General features: G+C 33.6%; 1 protein-coding gene across 1 annotated transcript in view; it reads right to left on the bottom strand.

Moving 5' to 3' along the window:
* itga4 (integrin alpha 4) overlaps positions 1 to 18,932 on the bottom strand; it is a 55,641-nt gene that overhangs the window by 14,441 nt on the left and 22,268 nt on the right. The window contains exons 14-18 of the mRNA XM_087268387.1: positions 15,573 to 15,618; positions 14,355 to 14,509; positions 8,503 to 8,657; positions 529 to 681; positions 353 to 429 (exon numbers count right to left, since the gene is read on the bottom strand). Coding sequence (XP_087124513.1) covers positions 353 to 429; positions 529 to 681; positions 8,503 to 8,657; positions 14,355 to 14,509; positions 15,573 to 15,618 — 586 coding nt within the window. The remainder of the gene's footprint in view (positions 1 to 352; positions 430 to 528; positions 682 to 8,502; positions 8,658 to 14,354; positions 14,510 to 15,572; positions 15,619 to 18,932) is intronic.

Below are 18,932 nucleotides of genomic sequence, written 5' to 3'. Positions count from 1 at the left end.
GTGAATAAATATAACATTAGAAGCACCAGTAGGTTATGACTGTCTTATTCATTGAAATGAACGCAAACAATTCATTGGTGCTGATCTCATTGTTGGCAATGTGATGACATGCAGCGAAAATATAGACTTTGGGTGTCCCGGAATCTCAGTTTGTGGACTTTTCCCAATCCTAGCTATTGTCTAATCAAAACAAAGGCAAAAATCTTGCAAAAACAAATCTTAAAAAATAAATAAATAAAAATGAAGATTCATTAAGGCAAAAACAAGTGCATTTTTAATAAAACTGCACAAAATGTATATGGAAAATCCTGTGGATATAACCCAGTTAGCATAAGTCAGTTAAATAACTTACTGTGGTAAAACCAAACGAGCAGAAACCTGTAGGTTGGTTGAGCAGTTTTCCCAGGAGCAGTATCTAGCAAAGATGGTCTACAAAAAAAAGGACATTTTTCAAATCACAACATTGTGATCATAACTGAAGATTTAGTTCTACAAAACAACTAAACAGGGATGGAGAAAAATGCTGACCTTGTTTTTGATGACATTGTCCAGTTCATCCTTCTGCTGTAAAATGGGTTTAAGGGCAGGCAAATCACCCAAGTCTCTCTGCACCACACGATGCTCTCCAAGTTCATATTTGACCTCAAAATGAATGGGTGTGAAGATATCACGAACATCTTTCTGCATATAAAAGAAACAAACATAACCCATTGGATCATTGACTCATTAAAAACAGATTCATTCAGTGAGCAAGTTTACATGGACACCAATAATCTGATTTTATTACGATTAAGACAATACTCTGATTAAGAGTCTACCATATAAACAGTGATTTTTTTAATTACCTTAGACCTTAGGCAGACTAAAGTCACAATCGATCATATTAAGCCATGTGGAGTATTCCTATTTTAGTCACATTATTGAAATGCGGTACAGACATGTAAACACCTTAAGACTGGTTTATACTTCAGCATCAAGTGACCGGCGTAACCCATAGCGCATGCAACACGCGTAGCTGTTCATTTATACTTCTGCGCGCTGTCTCTGTTGGTCTGCATTACCATTTCCGAAACGCTAAATGGCAGTGAGGCGTTTATGTTCCTTTTTGTCGAGTTTCTTCACTGGTGTTTTGTTTTTTCTGAACGCTTCCTGAATGTACAAGTGGCTCAAACTCGCTGATTTTGCGGACGTGCAACAACCTTAACTATGAGGTAAACACAAAACAAAACAAAACTTTTCATTCGGAGCTCCTTCCCGGGACTCCACACTTGTAAACAATCACTCCATGGGCTTGCGCCGCTTGTGCGGCTCTCTGTCCTGCCGAGACTTGTCAGCGCTACCAAGCCAACCAATCACAGAGCTTGCGCTACGCGTCGTTGCGAAGTGTAGTTACATTTTTTGAGAGGTGCACGTCAGTGATGCCGACTGCCACGGCGTAGGGCTGTGTGTAAACTAGTAGGCTGCGCCGTTCTTCTTCCATTCGGCATGTGGTATCAAACTCCATTAAAACAACACTCTTCCACCAGTCCTTACGTCTTACTCTCATCCAATACCTCAGTTTGACACGGGGGCATGGATGAAATGTTTTTAAATAAAAAGTGAAAGTGCCAAACTGCAGTTAAAGTTGACAAATTAAAAATAAAACACCCGAAATTTCACAAAACTGAAAAAACTGAACAAAAAAAAGGAAATGTGGATAGCGCGGTGACAATGTTGTTAATCAAATTATGTGCTCTAACATGTAAAACGGAATCATGAAGGAAACATTAAAAAAGCAACTCATGTAAACACTTTAATCATATTATTGTCTTACTTAGATTAAGGCAAATAATTAGATCATTGATGTCCATCTAAATTATGACACTAAACTATTTTTATGTGTAATACAGAAATTTTTTTTAGTTCAACTCATCAAGTTTTAACTTTGTTAAACGGCTGTATGAAGTCAATATCACAATCATGATATTGTTCACATATTAATATTAAATTAAACAAAATCCCACAAAAATATTATGGCCTATAATAACTGAAATCATATAGTCATTCTAACAGGATTCATGCTTGAATGTAGAAAAAAAAGGTTTGAGACTGAAAAAGCAAAGTAAGTAACATGCTTGATCAAGTCATTGTACACAAAAAAAATATCTGTAATAATATTTCACAAAATTTTTCATCAAATAAATGCAGATGGGTAAAAATGCAGTTGAAGTCAGAGTTCTTAGCCCTGAAGTGCATGTAGTAATAACTGAAACTGTATTGTTTGTTTGTGCGTGTGTGTGAATATATATATATGTGTATATATATATATATATATATATATATATATATATATATATATATATATATATATATATATATATATATATATATACATAAATAACAATAATGGGTTTTATTTCTGTATTAGTGATCACGATCACAAAGAAATCGTTCTTTTTAATCAGATCTTCTAAGTAAACCGGTTGAACTAATTCACCAAATCGAACTGAATCATTTGCAATGATTCGCGTTTCCAGTAAGCACTTAAACACAAATAACTTACATTTTACATGCCTCATACTCCTCTGACTTAAAATAAACCAATATATACTGAGTTATTCAGTCATTAGAACAGTACACCGAGATCAGATTTGAGAAGCGGTGACCTGATAATACTGTGCATGTGTGATTCGGTGAACTGAACACAAACATAAACTGGGCAACTGCAGTGTGGGTAAATCAAGGGCTTAAATGAGAGAATCTGGCAAAGTTTTTATTATAACAGAAAGTCATAATGGACTTGTAGGTTGTTTACTTGAATTTAAGGATGGGTAGATGGTAATGTTCTTGTGTCAAAAAATGTAGACTATCTTTGGTTGAGTTTTTAATATACAATATTTATTTTGATAATTTTGAATTTGAATTTAATTGAATCTAAAAAATATCCTAATTTACAAAAAAAAAATACTGAAACTAATAAAAACTAAACTAAAACTAAGCAATTTTAAAATATAAAAACTAACAAAATTAGTAAATCTCCCTTTAAAACTAATTAAAACTATTTAAATTTAAAAACAAAAAGTCAAAACAAAAAAATAACTAATGAAAGATCCAAAACTATTATAACCATCTACTCTTTCTATTTCCCAATCTTAATTTTCCTCCCCTCTGCTCAGATAATGAATGCAGGTAAGGCTTGCTCTGTCAGCTGTGATGGTGGTCTCTAATTGGGCTTACAATGGTTGGGAGTTGTCCTGTGGGTTCTCTCGGGCCTGTATTTCGCTTCAGGGGAGAAGTGTGACCGGGGTTTCGGAACGCTCTTCAATGGCCAGTGTAAATGAGCTGGACCACAGCCACATTAGCCGTCTCAGAGAGACGCTCGTTTCAGCTGAAAAGGCTAAACTCAAAGTCATCGCTGTGAACTTTTGTCCTTTGCTCAGGATGTGGTTTCTGAAATCAGTCATACATGCACATGTCTCATGCATCTACTGCTGTGTCGGACCTCATGGGAACAAGCAGACACAAAATTAACTCTTGTCAAGTGCCAAAAGCAGTAAAATCTAGAGTAAAAGTAGAGTTGACTTTATTCATTGCAACCAGTGTTGTGCTAGTTACTGAAAAATAGTAGCTAGTTACAACTAGTTACTTCATTCAAAAAGTAACTCAATTACTTTATTGATTACTTTTAGTAAATCATGATCAGTAAAGGTTTTAATAAATCATGATCAGTAAAGGTTACTTCTAATGTATTTAGACAATTCATATTTTAAAGAACACTGAAATTATATCATCAGCAAATTGTGGTTTACCCAGGAAGCAATTATGTAGTTTACACAAACATGTCTAAGACAGGGTGTTTTGTTCACACCTTCGCTTAGCTATGAGTACATTTAGCTCAAAACAAGAACTGAAAGCACTACGCCTTCCTTCCACAAAATGAGAACAGATTAGTGATAAAAATGTTTAGACAAGGGAAATTAAGGGTTACTTGCACAACTGCACAAAGCTGGCCTCCATTACACTCAACCTTCTAATCTTCACTCCCTCTCGGCACCAAATGTACAATCTCCGGCTCTGGCGCATGCATGCATATATAAATATAAATATAATATAATACTATATAATATAAATATATATATATAGTTGAAGTCAGAAATATTAGCCCCTTTTTGTTTTTTTTTGTTTTTTTTTTATATTTCCCAAATGATGTTTAACAGAGCAAGGAAATTTTCACAGTATGTCTGATAATATTTTTTTCTTCTGGAGGAAGTCTTATTTATTTTATTTTGGCTACAATAAAAGCAGTTTTAAATTTTTAAAAAAACAATTTTGGGCCTAATTTTTAGCCCCTTTAAGCAAATTTTTTTTTCGATAGTCTACAGAACAAACCATCGTTATACAACAACTTGCCTAATTACCCTAACCTGCCTAGTTCACCTTATTTATATATATATATATATATATATATATATATATATATATATATATATATATATATATATATATATATATATATATTCAAACCAGTGCTTGTTGATTGGTTATTAAGTTGTAAATCATCCAAGTTATACATTACAAATTCATTAATGTTGACCCTTCCAACATCCAATGACAAGGGAATTTCTTTTGGGGTCTTTCAAGGTGATAACAAAAATATATGGTAGGTAAGCTCAGACATGGCACTTACTCATACTCCTCCGTCGACTTCCTAAAGGTGTCCACCACAACTGCTTTGTCTTCCAGTTGTTACTCTTAGTCCCCATTAATTAAGCTCTACAAATACCTCAGATGTAGTAGCCTCGAAGCAGTGAACAAGAGAATAAGATTTACTTGCGCAGTTCTGACCTCACTCCCATCTGGGTCACAGTACCAATGTAATCTCTCTGGTTTTACTGACCCATCCTGAGAGGATTTGAATAGATGATTGGGGAATTATGTTTAAAGTTCTATCTAGCTGTCCTTCTGAACACTGACCAATCCAAACCCACCCACTCCTCGCCCCCCCACCCATCTGCTTTGTCTTCCAGTTGTTACTCTTATTGCCCATTAATTAATTAATAAAATATCTCAGATAAACCAGCTTCTAACCAGTGATCAAGGGAATGAGATTTACTTGATTTCTAATTAGCTGCCCTCTGGTACACCAAAACTTCAGTCCCACATGGGTCACGGCACCAATATAAACCATCAAGTACTACTTATCTTGGCTTAAGCACTTTTTTCAAAAGGCATTTAGGGGATTGAAATTTAGTTCCACAATTCTTACTAGATACCCTATGTTACACTACATCCGGGTCAAAGCACCAATGTAAACCCTTAGAATTGACCTCAATTCATTCTGAAACTGATTCAAACCAACATTAAAACTATTATGTGATTGGTCATGGTATTGGCATATGATCCAAGTTTGTCATTACGCTCTCCTAACACCAGTCTTTCAAGCTCAGATATGGCACTTACACATTTTGTCACGGCACTAATGTAAATCCTCCGGTTCTACTCAACTCAGCTCGAAGCACTTTTCAAAAGGCATTTAGGGGACCACAACTCTTACAAGATACACTCTGTTACACTCTAACTGGGTAAAAGCACCAATGTAAATATGATTGATTATGGTATTGGTACATGATCTAAGTTTGTCATCACGGTCTCTTACCCTTTAGTCTTTCAAGGACCTTCAAGGGAAGAGCAGATATATATATTGTAGGTGAGCTCAGACATGGCACTTAGACAGACTCCACAATGCACAACATGGGCCAACAAGCTCCGCCACCTTTCCAAAACACAGCACTACATTTGCAAACTAGCATTAATGATGTAATTAATCCAAGGTTGATCCAATATGGCGGCGCGTCCAGACACAGCAGCTTCGCGTGGGCCACAAAATAATGCTTTTTCACCACAAATTCACAAGGAAATCAACAAGGTACACATCTACGATCATTAAAACCTTTTGAAAATCGGCCGCGCTTACATACACAAACTCTCACCAGCGATGGCTGAAAAGCTACGAGGCCTTTGTTTACTGCTGGAGCCAAACTTCAAGACCACAGTCTCTCCATCAGATACTACTCGAACAAGGCAACGTTGAAGTTGGTGTGAAAGAGCACGCAAGCACTGTAAGTGCAGAGGCATACAAGCCAGGCCAAAGGCTGATTTATACTTCTGCGTCAAGCGCATACATATGCTACGGTGTGGCCTACGATGAGTGTGGGCGGGACTAAGAGCCGTGCGCGCCCAATGGAGTGATTGATTGCAAGTGTGGAGTCCCGTGAAGGAGCTCCAGATGGAAAGTTTTGTTTTCTGTTTACCTCATGGTTAAAGTTGTTGCACGTCCACTGGTTCCTGCCTCAAAATGAGCAAGTTTAAACCACTTGTACATTAAGGAAGCGTTCGAAAAAAACAAAACACCAGCAAAGAAACTTGAAACAGAGGAACATAAACACCTACTGCTAGCTAGCATTTCAGAAGTATATTTCAAAGCAACAGAAACGGCACGCAGAAGTATGAATACACACCTACGCGCGTTGCATGCACCATGGGTCACGCTGATCACTTGACGCAGAAGTATAAACCAGGCTTAAGGGCTAACCCCACGAGACCTGCCCCTCCAACACTCATGCTCTCAAATGTACACTCACAGGAAAACAAACAACTCAACAGATCTACACAGCATGAGGCACAGATACAACATTGTCTGGTAAGACCTAAGGGGGAGGCTTACGTGTTTACATAAACACTTACTTGGATAGTTATGGTTTTGGTAAATGATCTAAGTTTGTCATTACGCTCTCCTTACCCTTCATCCTTTCAAGGACTGTCGAGGGAATAGCAGATATATATTGTAGGTGAACTCAGACATGGCACTTACACAGACTCCACAAAACACAACATGGGCCAACAAGCTCCTCCGTTACCTTCCTAAAACAAAGCGCAAGGTGTCCGCCACATCTGCTTTGTCTTCCATTTGTTACTCTTATTGCCCATTAATTAAGCTCTAAAAATACCTCAAATGTAGCAGCCTCCCCGTTTGACAGATAATCACACTTGTTTATGGCCATCGACTCCATCGGCGGCCATTAATAACGGCGCAGCCATACACAGGCCTCCATTAATTACTGTGTAAAACATGAGCTGGATCAGATGGCCCTGATTACAGGAGGAGACAGAGGGAGAGACGTCCAGAGGGGCCCACCAAACACCTGGAACATTCACTCATACTCACGGAGCCGTCTATCTGCACTTTATCAACCATCTAGGTCTCGTTCTGTCTGTATCATTCGTCCTCCCCCATGCCGTCCCGCCTGGCTCTTCCTCTTGTTCGCCAGCAGCGACAACCTGCTATCGACTCCAACAAACTATCTGTAAGAGGCTCTTTATCATCCTGGCCTCCCGCGTGGAGTCATGCTGTAAACCTAGAGAGAGTCACACCACCTGGGCTCTCAGATGCTGATTAACTTGAGCATGAAGAGCGGAGTGACGTGGGCGAATCACAGCTGTGAAGTCCACCAGTTTCAGACTGAGTCAGCACTTTTGTATTTAGACAAAGTTTATAATGCACAATGTGGAAGATCAAAGAAGATGTCAGAACATCTGGCTTTTCATTCATATGCTGAACTGTTGGGGGAGATTTCCTAAAAAGTGATTTTCTATACATGACCAAACCCCAGAAAAAAAAGTATTTCCGTTTTTATGTAAAAAAAATAAAATAAAAAATTTAAAACAACTACAACAAAATCAATGGTTTAAGCTTGTTTTAACAACAGTAGTAGCCCTAAATAAATAAATATGTTGCAAATGGCATGTTTCAGAATTTTTGTAACCTGGCAGGCAATTTTCTGTCAGCTTTTATTATTACACTTTTTATTACTTTGTCTTTATTTTTTTATTTTTTTTATTATACTGCAGTGATGACGTTGTTATAGACAACAACTGGCTTTAAAATTACAACCAGTATAATTAATAAAAACACATAGTAAAATTTTATACTACTTAAAAATATTAGTATAAAAATTGTATTTTCATTAACAAAAACTATTTTATACTATTATATAGTAATACTGTCAAAACTAATTTTCTTAGATATTTTATATAAATATCTATATATTTTTTAAATACATTACTAAAAACTTAAAGGTATATAGTCTTAGTTTTGCTTTACTGTAATGACCCTCACCAAAAAATCCTGACAAAACAATTAAAAGGTAGATTTAAGTTAAACTTCAACTAAATAAAAATGATAATAAATAAATATGGGAAATTATTCTATTTAAATCTAAAAAAAGTAATTAAAATGTTTTTTTAATAATATTTCATAGTTAATCTATTCATAATATATTATTTTAAATTCATGATTTCAGATTTAATTAACTACTGTTTGTTATCCAAGAAGTGCATTATAGAGAAACGCTGCCTGAAAATCAATAATTTATTCTTAGGAGTTAAACAATGATGTGACATAAATGTCTATTAAAAGCAGCATTCTCTTCAATACAGGTAATAAACATGAACGGAGTATCTCACCTTCATGAAGGCCTGGTGAAACACGCAGGTGAGCTGCTCATGCTTGGCCTTTACTCTGCCTGCTGTTACGTTAGATGTTCCGTTTCCACTGAAATAAAATCGAGAAGGGAAGCCTTCTTTGTGGTGAACATCAGCTGTAAGGTTGTACTTCAGCTCTGCAAAGAAAGAATACAATATTACAATTAGACAACATTAACAATTCAATTTAACAATTCAATTCCTTTAGAACATAATATCACACACTCCACTCTCAGCTTATTTGTTTATCAGGGGTCAATAGTGGTTTCATTTATAAACCAAATTACTAATTTAAAAGTACATTGAGATTTTGGAGCACAATATACTGCCTTATTTTTCAGCGACACCCATGCATATTTCAACAAGAGAATGCAAAACCACATTCTGCACACATTACAAAGTCCTGGCAGAGGAGGAAGAGGATACAGGTACTTGACTGGCCTGCCTGCAGTCCCGACCATTTTGAACCGCAAAATGCGACCCAATTCTTTTGCCCAAATTAAGACTTGTTTGTAAGAAAAATGGGACAAAATTACACCTGAAACTCTTCATCACTTGGTTTCTTCAGTCCCTTAGTGTCTTTTTAGTGTTGTGAAAAAAATGGCAACATTAAAAAGTTGTGAATGCTTTACTGCTCCAACTTATTTTGAAATGTGTTGCAAGAACCAAAATTGAAATATGTGCGTTTATGTTGGTGGAAAAAAAAACACAAGCAATAAAAAATGATAATGAACACATTAAATAATGTTTGTTGAACTGTCTGCAATGAAATACAAGTCAAAGTAAGTGTAGAAATCAGTTCTTTCTTTCTTTTTAATTTGCGTTTTCCACACTGGTCTCAACTTTTTCTGATTTGGGATTGTACATAATAATCTATAATATTATTGATATATATATATATATATATATATATATATATATATATATATATATATATATATATATATATATATATATATATATATATATATAATAAAATAATATAATTTAAATTTAAACTACATAAATAACAGTTAATGCTTAATATTTTTGTGTAAACCATTATTAGTTGGGGTTCTTTGATGATTAGTATATTAGTTCTTTACTAGTTTTGTTTAAAAACACCTGTACAATTATATATGTTTTATTGATACGTTTGATTTAACAACTCTGTACTAAATAAAAAAAATAGCACAGTATTTAAATGAATTAATGAAATATGTAACTGTTTTTATTTAATATATTACTGAGCCAAATACTGAGACAAATTTCCTTAATCACAGCATATATTTAAACATCATAATTAGGGATGCTCATTTCGGTTAATTTTGACAACCTACAACAACTGCTCATTAACCAAATATTAACGGTTAACTGGTCAGATTCATATAAAATTATGATTTAATTTTAAAAAATTATGTGTCTATTTTGTTTCTAACACATTACATATTGCATTATAAAATATTGCTGTTTCCAACAGCATAGAAAAAAGAACAAACTAAATAAAAAGATAAAAATAAATAGTCCTGCTCTAGATATTTTTTACTTAAATTATACATTTGTATTAAAAAACGAAAACACTGACTGAATCCTTTTTAAGAACCAGCGTTTTAATTCCCCATAATATGTTTTTTTTTCTTCCGTCAAATACAAATTGCAAGCTACCTTAAATCAATCTTTCCACAAAATACAGGCCCTTGCATTTAAATAATGATCCGCTCTAATTCTTATATCGCAGCTCTGATCACACTGAATAAAAGAACTGCAGTGTCACTAGGAAACGACTGAATCTGTCTCTGCTTTCATTTGATTTAAAAATGAAAAAGATGTGACTTATGTTTCCGCTCAGGGTTGTCTTTTTTTTAACTGCAAGAATGCAGTGCGCAACGCCAAAAACGTAAAGCGTGCAGGTTGCATAAGCAGGGTGCAAACATTTGTGGCCATTAGTAAACGCAAAAAAAGCACATTTGCTGTAAACGGCTCCTAATGCAACCAAACTTTAAAAATACATGAAATAATATTTTTAAGCGTTTAACTGATACCATTAATCAGTAAAAAAATAAAAACACCCTTTCGGTAAACGATTAATCGCTTTTTTTTTTTTTTGCTGCAAACCCAATTACAAAAACAATAGCATAAAAGGTTTTATATTAAATAACACCTATTTTAGATAACGCAGTTATTACAATATTTTTGGTAACACTTAATTTTGATGGTCCAGTTGAGTATTAGTAGATGGTCTGCCTAATATCTGTTAATACTGCTCCTTCAACAGACATTTAACTGACTATGAGAAACTTTGCAAGTACATGTCAACTTACACTAACCTCAACCCCAACCAAACAGTCTACTTATAATCTAATGACAATTAGTTGGCATGTAGATGCAATTTAAGTTAAATTCAACAAATGGACCATCAAAATAAAGTGTGACCATATTTTCAATAAAAAAAAAAAAAATTAAAAAAAAAAATAAATAATAATAATAATAATAATAATAATAATAATTTCATTTGATAATCAAAGTCTATTAGTGACAAAAAAATAATAAGGTAGAAAAACAATTGAATACAAAACAGATTAGATTTGACTGTCGATTCTGAGTGTTTAAGCCACAGTCAAAGCAGTTATGAAGATCCTCTACAAATCTAAACAATGTATCTTGACTTGTCATTGCACCTAACAATTTCTTCTCCAAATTAACTTGTATGAGACACATCCCACTCTTCATTAAATAACACTCCAGTCCTGTTGAAATCAGCCAACTGTGATACAAACGGTTGAGCGAAACCTCTGCTCTACTTCATATCAGTAGGAAGATTATTAGTATTTGTCATCAAGCAAGGCTCCGTTGTTTACTGTGTAGTCACCGAGTCTGGATCTATCAGTAAAGGCAGCCTTGACATACACCCTCTAACAGGCAGTCCTCTAACTGCCACAACAAAAGAGGGGATGGAGAGCGGAGATAAAAAGCTGGGAAAAAAGTCTGAAACACAGCGGACTGCCACATGCTGATAAGACAAGCAACACACGGCCCATCGCAAAACAAAGAGCCAAAAACCTTCATCCTTGAACACAGCGTCCTCGAATTTAAGAGCACATGTCGAGAGCTCAAAATATCAGAAGCCATTTACATAGCTAAAAAAAAAAAAAGTCCACAGGAAGGTAGTTGCATAAAAAAGAAAAAAGCTTGCAACAGACTAGGGATTTTTATTGCACAAATCTCACTACATGTGGATTTGGAGGGAATTTGAAAGAGATGTTTCAGATAAAAATGACAATTCAGTCATTGTGTTCTCACTCTGATTTTGTTTAATGCTGTATGCCCTTTGCTACAGCTTAGTTTTTAACATATAGTGCTCTTTTTAACTATACACTCAAATGCAAATGAGGAAGAGTGCTTGTGTTTTTGTTAGTCACGAAATTGGAGTTTTTTTTGTCATGAGATTGATGTAAACACAGCTTTCTGTAAACACTCCTGTAATTCACTTAAACATATGATGTGCAGTATATATAGTAGAAAATGAATATCAACCAACATTTATTAAAAAAAATAAATAAATAATTATATATATATATATATATATATATATATATATATATACACACACACACACACACACACACACACACACACACACACACACACACACACACACACACACACACACACACACACACACACACACACACACACACATATATATATATGCAAAAAGACTAAAGAATGTGCTATATATTTAAAGTGTTTACAGGATATGCAATACAGCTAGGTGAAGTGCAAACCAAATTTTGTTGTATTTTTTAAAGAGCCCCTATTATGAGTTTTTGAAAATTACTTTACATGCAGTAACACAGCACTAAGTGAATTAAAACATCCAGCTGAGGTTTAAATCTAAAAGTGCAACATGTTTAAAACTATTGATTCTTTAGCAAAATAGTTGACTTAGTTGATCTTTTAATTAATCGCGTCGACATCGATACAGTACATCACCAAATATGTACTTCCAGTTCCAGTAAAATGTGAGGTGCGGGGATCACGGGACTGACCAAAACGCAAAGATGACGATCGCTGATCCCTCTGCTGTGGGGAATAAAGGGTTAAAGTTCATTTTCACAACAATACCACAGTATAGTCAGCCTAGTGCTTTGTTTGCTCCTGTCATTTTTCTGACGATTGATACAATAGCCTACAATGCAGCGAGGGATTCGCCGGCCGAATTCCCTTTGACAGGGACTTTGTCAGTAACTGTTACAGTTCAAATGGACCAGTTTCTTCATCCTCCAGATCATAACATGTAAGTGTAATTAAAATTGTTGTCTTATTTTGTGTAGTTTGCAAAATATGTGTTTAATAGTGTGTTATAAGTTGTAATGGCCCCGCGTGACTTGCAATCATCTATGAATCATAGATCAGTGCTTGTACTGTATCTCTCAGGTTAAATCTGTATTGGGCTGTTCACATATTGCGTCCACAACCATGTTAAAAACGTGACGCGTGCTTCTTCCTTTACAGATTTAAATGCATTTCTGAACTGGCGATCCTTTACTGTTTGTTGCTATGGCCACCATCAGCTGTTCCTCACACATGCAGCGCGGTCAATTTCATAACAGCTCAACTTTTGCCATTGTGATGATCAATACTGAATGTGTGTCGCTGTTATTATTTGGGGTTAGGTTTAAGAGTAGAGTAATGTGCTGGTCTGCTTTCATATCTTCTCTGGCTGCTAATTCATAGAAGTGGTGAACTTTTCTCTCTGTCTCGTGCTGAACGCAGTCGACCAATCGCAATAGACTGAGTCATCGGAGATGACGGCAGATTAGCTTTGCGCTTAAAGAGGGGTTTGAGAACAAAAGGGAGTCGCTAGGATAATTAGGTAAAAAATAAATGCACATTATAAGACAATGAAAGTGTTTTGTTGTTGGAAACACTTAAAACCCAAAATATGACCTTTAATAATGCAAAATAGGGGTCCTTTAAACCTTTTCAGACTTTATTAATGATTAATTTTAGGTTTGAATGTTATCTATAAGGAATTAGACACAAGCTAAATATGACTGTAAAGCTTAGAATGTAATCTGCTTTTAAACACCAAGCTAAGAATCCACTCAAGAGAAAATAGCCATGCATTTTGAAAATCGCTGACGTGCGAATAGTTTCATAAACACACAGTAATGCAAACAAAACTTGCATGCATTACACTTGACATTACTTTTTTGTTTCTTTATCTTAATGGTGGTTGTAATTCACTAACATTATAAAGTCAAGCACAAGCAAATTATTTTACAATTCTAGCTCCCAGTTAAAACTCAGAACAACATTTTGAAAGCTGGACTCGATAACTTACAGACAAAAAAACTCGATTGACCTCTGATAGGAGTGTAAATGCATTTTATTTGTGTCATTTCTAATAATATTGATTTCTCAAAGCAAATTGTTTTTCCTAGCCTAGCCTAATTAATTGGATAGATGGATGGATGGATGGATGGATGGATGGATGGATGGATGGATGGATAGTCTACCTAAACAGTTTTACTAACAGTTTTTACGACTACATGCTAAGTTTCATGAATGCGCAGTTGTGCACAATCCGGATTTTTGATCAATTATACATTAGACTTCACATTACTTTATGATGATGGCTTTGGCTGTAATTCTCTGCTATGAAAGTCCAGCAAAAGCTGAACATTTTTTTACAACTCCCTTTTGTAAAGCTTTAAAAAAAAAAAAAAAAGAAAGGCATACAGCAATTGAACAGCAATAGGGTGAACTATCATTTTATGTCTCAAATTACATTTCTAAAGCAATCAAATGAAGAAAAACACTACTATCTGTATAGGATATGAGTGTCTTACCTATGTTTCCGGGGATTTGTTTTCCTCTGACCCTAAAGCACACCCTGACTTTGATGCAGACAGCAGGCTGGCCGTTTTCAGTGCACTGGGCTACAGAACGATTCAAGCTCTCAGGCAACAACATAACAGCATCCACCTTCACCACTGGACGAGTCCTGAAACAAACAGAATGACAGGAATAAGTGTCAGATGAACAAATGAACGCACAAACTGCATATATATTGTGTATGCCAGGGCTAGTTGTAACACAGAGAATTTGTCAAACAACAAATATAGTCAACGTTTTTTCGAATCTGAAACAAGCTGCCACCTAAATATTTAAGCAACAAATAAAACTGTTAATAATCAACCTAAAGATTCAAAAAAGTTGGCACACATTTTGATTCACGGATAAATGGGAATTGTATAGTATGTGATGGTCAGAAATTAACTTGTCTATTAAGGTGCAATATTTTCTAAGTGAAAATCTAAAAATATAGTCTTACATTGTACTGTAATCCATAAACTGCACAATTATTCTCTCCATAATTTCAAAACATAATTTTTCTCTTTTAATTACAACCAAAATGCGGTAAACATTATTGTGCAGAGATATTTTTGTCTCCTTATATTGAATTCGTAGGGCATTTTTGCGACAAGCCCTTGGTAATTTAATGTATGAATCAATTAATTAATTGATGTTCATTCATTTTACAGTTAAATAAATGTTGTTTATTATTTATATTTTATGCCTCATGTTAGTGTATTTATATATTATTTCTGAATTAAATAAAAAAACATTTTTACACAGACACATTATTTATAAAATTATACATTTCAAGAAAGATGGCAAAAACGAGTAAGTTTTTTAAGCAAGACCATAAAAAATGCCTATACTAACATTAATAAAGGATTCTCCTTTTATTTAAAAATATTTGTTAAAGTAAAAAAAGCCACAACAAGCCCAAAATCTCCACTATAAAGTTATAAAGCTGAGATATAATATGCAGAATTATTCTGTTTTCCATTCTGATTTTTAAGATAATTTTCCGAATGCTATAATATTCTAACTAACTAAAAACGTAATGAAAGCATAAATGCAAATGAGCTAAAATGCATAAGAAACTGAGAAAAGCATTGCAAAGCAATTTAATTTAGTCATGCATGCCAAATCTTAAGATCTGATGTTTTCTAAAAGCCAGAAGCATGTGTTTGAAAAATGCATGTGCTGCTTTTTACCTGAACACCACAGCTGAGTCTGACAGGAAAGCTCCCACTGCAACATCTGGGTGAGAACATAAAATACCCATAAAACACCCTGACCTGGTTATTCCTTAACACATTCTCTCACAATTTACTGCTTCACTGACATTCTTTTAAAAATTAAACACCAATGTCTATAAGCAAGGTCTCAGTCACTGAAACCAATCGTCATTTAACCTAAATTTAAAATGTGTGCTTGTAGTTGTGTAAAATAATGCTTGTTTTCGATATATAAAAGTTATTTGTTTTGTAAAGCAGCTTTTAATTGTTAGCTCAGATTTAAGCTAATTAATTTGAATGTGATACACATGGCACGAAACACAGAATATAGACTCAAGCAACTTTGTAGAGGTAGAATATAATATAATAAAGTTAGCCACAGACCTGAATATGCTTGAAAACAGTGGTCGGTGCGTGGTTATTGCGAACTTCACAGTTAACTTAACATGTTAACACGTTCGCACCAAATCATGGAAATGAATCGTTTATCTGACACACATAGGCCTACTGTAAGTGACGAGCAGTAATTCTAATTTCTAATTTAAATATGTCATTCCAAATCATATTAAAATACAAGTTTAGGTTTATTTTTCAAACATATACAAATATGTCATATGTACTGTACATGCAACGTATTTCAAAATGTATAAAACAATTGTTTGTGTGCATGTGCGTGTGTGTGTGTGTGTGTATGTATATATATATATATATATATATATATATATATATATATATATATATATATATATATATATATATATATATATATATATATATATATATATATATATATATATATATATATATATATATAGACAGTTAAAATCAGAATTTTTTAGCCCTCTGAATTATTAGCCCGGTTTATTTTTTCCCCCAATTTATGTTTAACAGAGAGATTTTTTCAACAATAAAATTAATAATTTTGTCTTTAAAATGTTTTTAAAAAACTAAAACTGCTTTCACGCTAGCAAACATAAAACAAATTAGACTTTCTCCAGAGGAAAAAATATTATCAGACACACTGTGAAAATGTACTTGCTCTGTTAAACATCATTTGGGAAATATTAAAAAAAAATAAATAAATAAGGGGGGCTAATAATTCTGATCTCAACTGTATATATATCTGCTATTTTGTAATTGTATGTATATGATGAGTAGACTACTATAAATTAATACTTTACAAGTACTGCAGTTTTCTTTTTCTTTTTTAAGAAGTGTCATTTTTAATTCATTTTAAGAGCACATTTTAATTTAAACTGTGAAGTTGTTCTTTTTTGTCTGCAACACAGTTAATGTTGAACTATTTATAATGTTTAAAGCAGCTGACAATAATACATATTCTTAATAAAAGAAATTAATCTGCTTAGTTTTTTTTTTTTAACTGTGCAGTGCTGTAGCTGCTTAATTCGGCCCGCTACGCTACTGTACTTCAAAACAAGTCATAATGGTGGTACTTGGAGAGACAATTTATTTCTGAGGTGGTACTTGGTGAAAAAAGGAACCACTGCACTAGTCTATTAACACTGACGGCATGTTGTTTCTTTAAACAAGACTGGCTAGAAACCATACAAAAAAGTAAGAAAATAATTTTTGGCAGTATAGTCTTAGAACTTCTATACATCAACTGCATCTAACTTATATAGAGAAATCCAAGGGATATTAAGCATTTTAAAAATCAATAGTCAAATATCTTCAGGCAAACTTCAGAAGGTTGTGTTCTGTACAAAATGTTGATGGTAATCTTTAATTATGAAGAAAATTTGCATACTCTTTACAGTAAACATACAGTAGTGCTAAGCTTTTTTAAAACAGCTTGCAGTCATTTGCATATTGTCTGCCTTTAAAAAAAAGTTTATTATTTCGAGACAGGAAATAGAGTCTGAGAATGAGAAGTTCAGACACATCTGACTTGATCTTGACCTTTTAAAAAAAAAAAATTAAAAATCATAAGACAGAGTTATTTGTGCATGTTCAGTTCTCATATCTGAATTCACTCACCAATATTCAGGATTGAAAACTGGAAAAATTAAAAAAAATGTATAGATGCTTAAGTAATGTAAAAAAAAATATTGCACCGCACTAAATATTTTATTATTTCATAAACAAATATGTGACATTTGTTCTGGAGCAACACAGAAAAGTAATAGGTCAAAAGACACACATCTTCTGAGCATATGTTTTGAATTTGATGAATAGTTTTGACTAATATTATGCAAAATTAAATTTCTGGAATTATTTTTCTGAGACAATGTCTTGTGATGTGTGGGTGAGTATATAGTGAGTTTCATTTTTGTGTGAACAATCAGTGTGAAAAAAAAGTTTCATTTATCAAGTTTCGTTTTTGTGTGAACCACCACTATGATCAGACTCGTAGCCAGGGGAGGTTCGGGTGGTTCGAAAGACTCACCCGTCTACTGACAAAGGTTCCAGTTTTTCTCCCATACATTAGCTCATTTGCCTTATTTTGACAGTTATGCCATCATAAAGTCTCAAAATAACCCATGAAAAGTGTTAAAGTAGGACCTGCAAGTAAAGTCAACTTTCACTGTATTGTTGTTAAATAGAGAAAACATTTTATTCTAAATCTTGGACCCTATTCTTATTCTAAAAAATTCCTTATAAAATGTTGTGAAGCACTGAAAAGCGGCCCGTACTAAAGTTACTTATAATATTTACAAGGCTATTGCTGTTATTCATGAATTATCAAATTCTTTTTACAAGAAAGGCTAGAAAAATCATAAAGCTCTAAATTGACATTATCAGGGGTTGACATTAACTTTTTTGATCACCAGCAACAATTTTGTTGTCGGGAAAATATATTTTATATTAATATAAGTTTGACTTTGGCATGCTTAAATTACTTGGTTTAAATTGATTGTGTTATGTCTACATTTACCTTCTCTGGCTATTACTAATGACAGAACTAATTATTTCCTTGACACAAATTTTAAGCAATGTGTCAAAACAAGCAAATTGTAGCAATATATACTGTATACACTTTTTATTGAACAAAAATGTTCTTAAAAATGTACATTAAACTATTACATATTATATTACATTAAATTACATTACATTATATTATATTATACTATACTATATTATATTATATTATATTATGTTATGTTATGTTATGTTATGTTATGTTATATTATATTATATTATATTATATTATATTATATTATATTATATTATATTATATTATATCGTTACAGTTATATTATTGCGTACAATTTACATATTAGAGTTGCGTTTCCAGGCACGGTTGCTTTGCACAAGAAAACGAGCGTATGCAAGCTTTTAGAACACTCGGCCACATCACATCAGCTGTGCAATGCT

This window comes from Danio rerio, chromosome 9 (assembly GCF_052040795.2).
Source record: "Danio rerio strain M-AB ecotype USA chromosome 9, GRCz13ab, whole genome shotgun sequence".
NCBI lineage: Eukaryota > Metazoa > Chordata > Actinopteri > Cypriniformes > Danionidae > Danio > Danio rerio.
The sequence above is the reverse complement of the archived record's forward strand: the minus strand, read 5'-3'. Positions and strand labels throughout refer to the sequence as shown.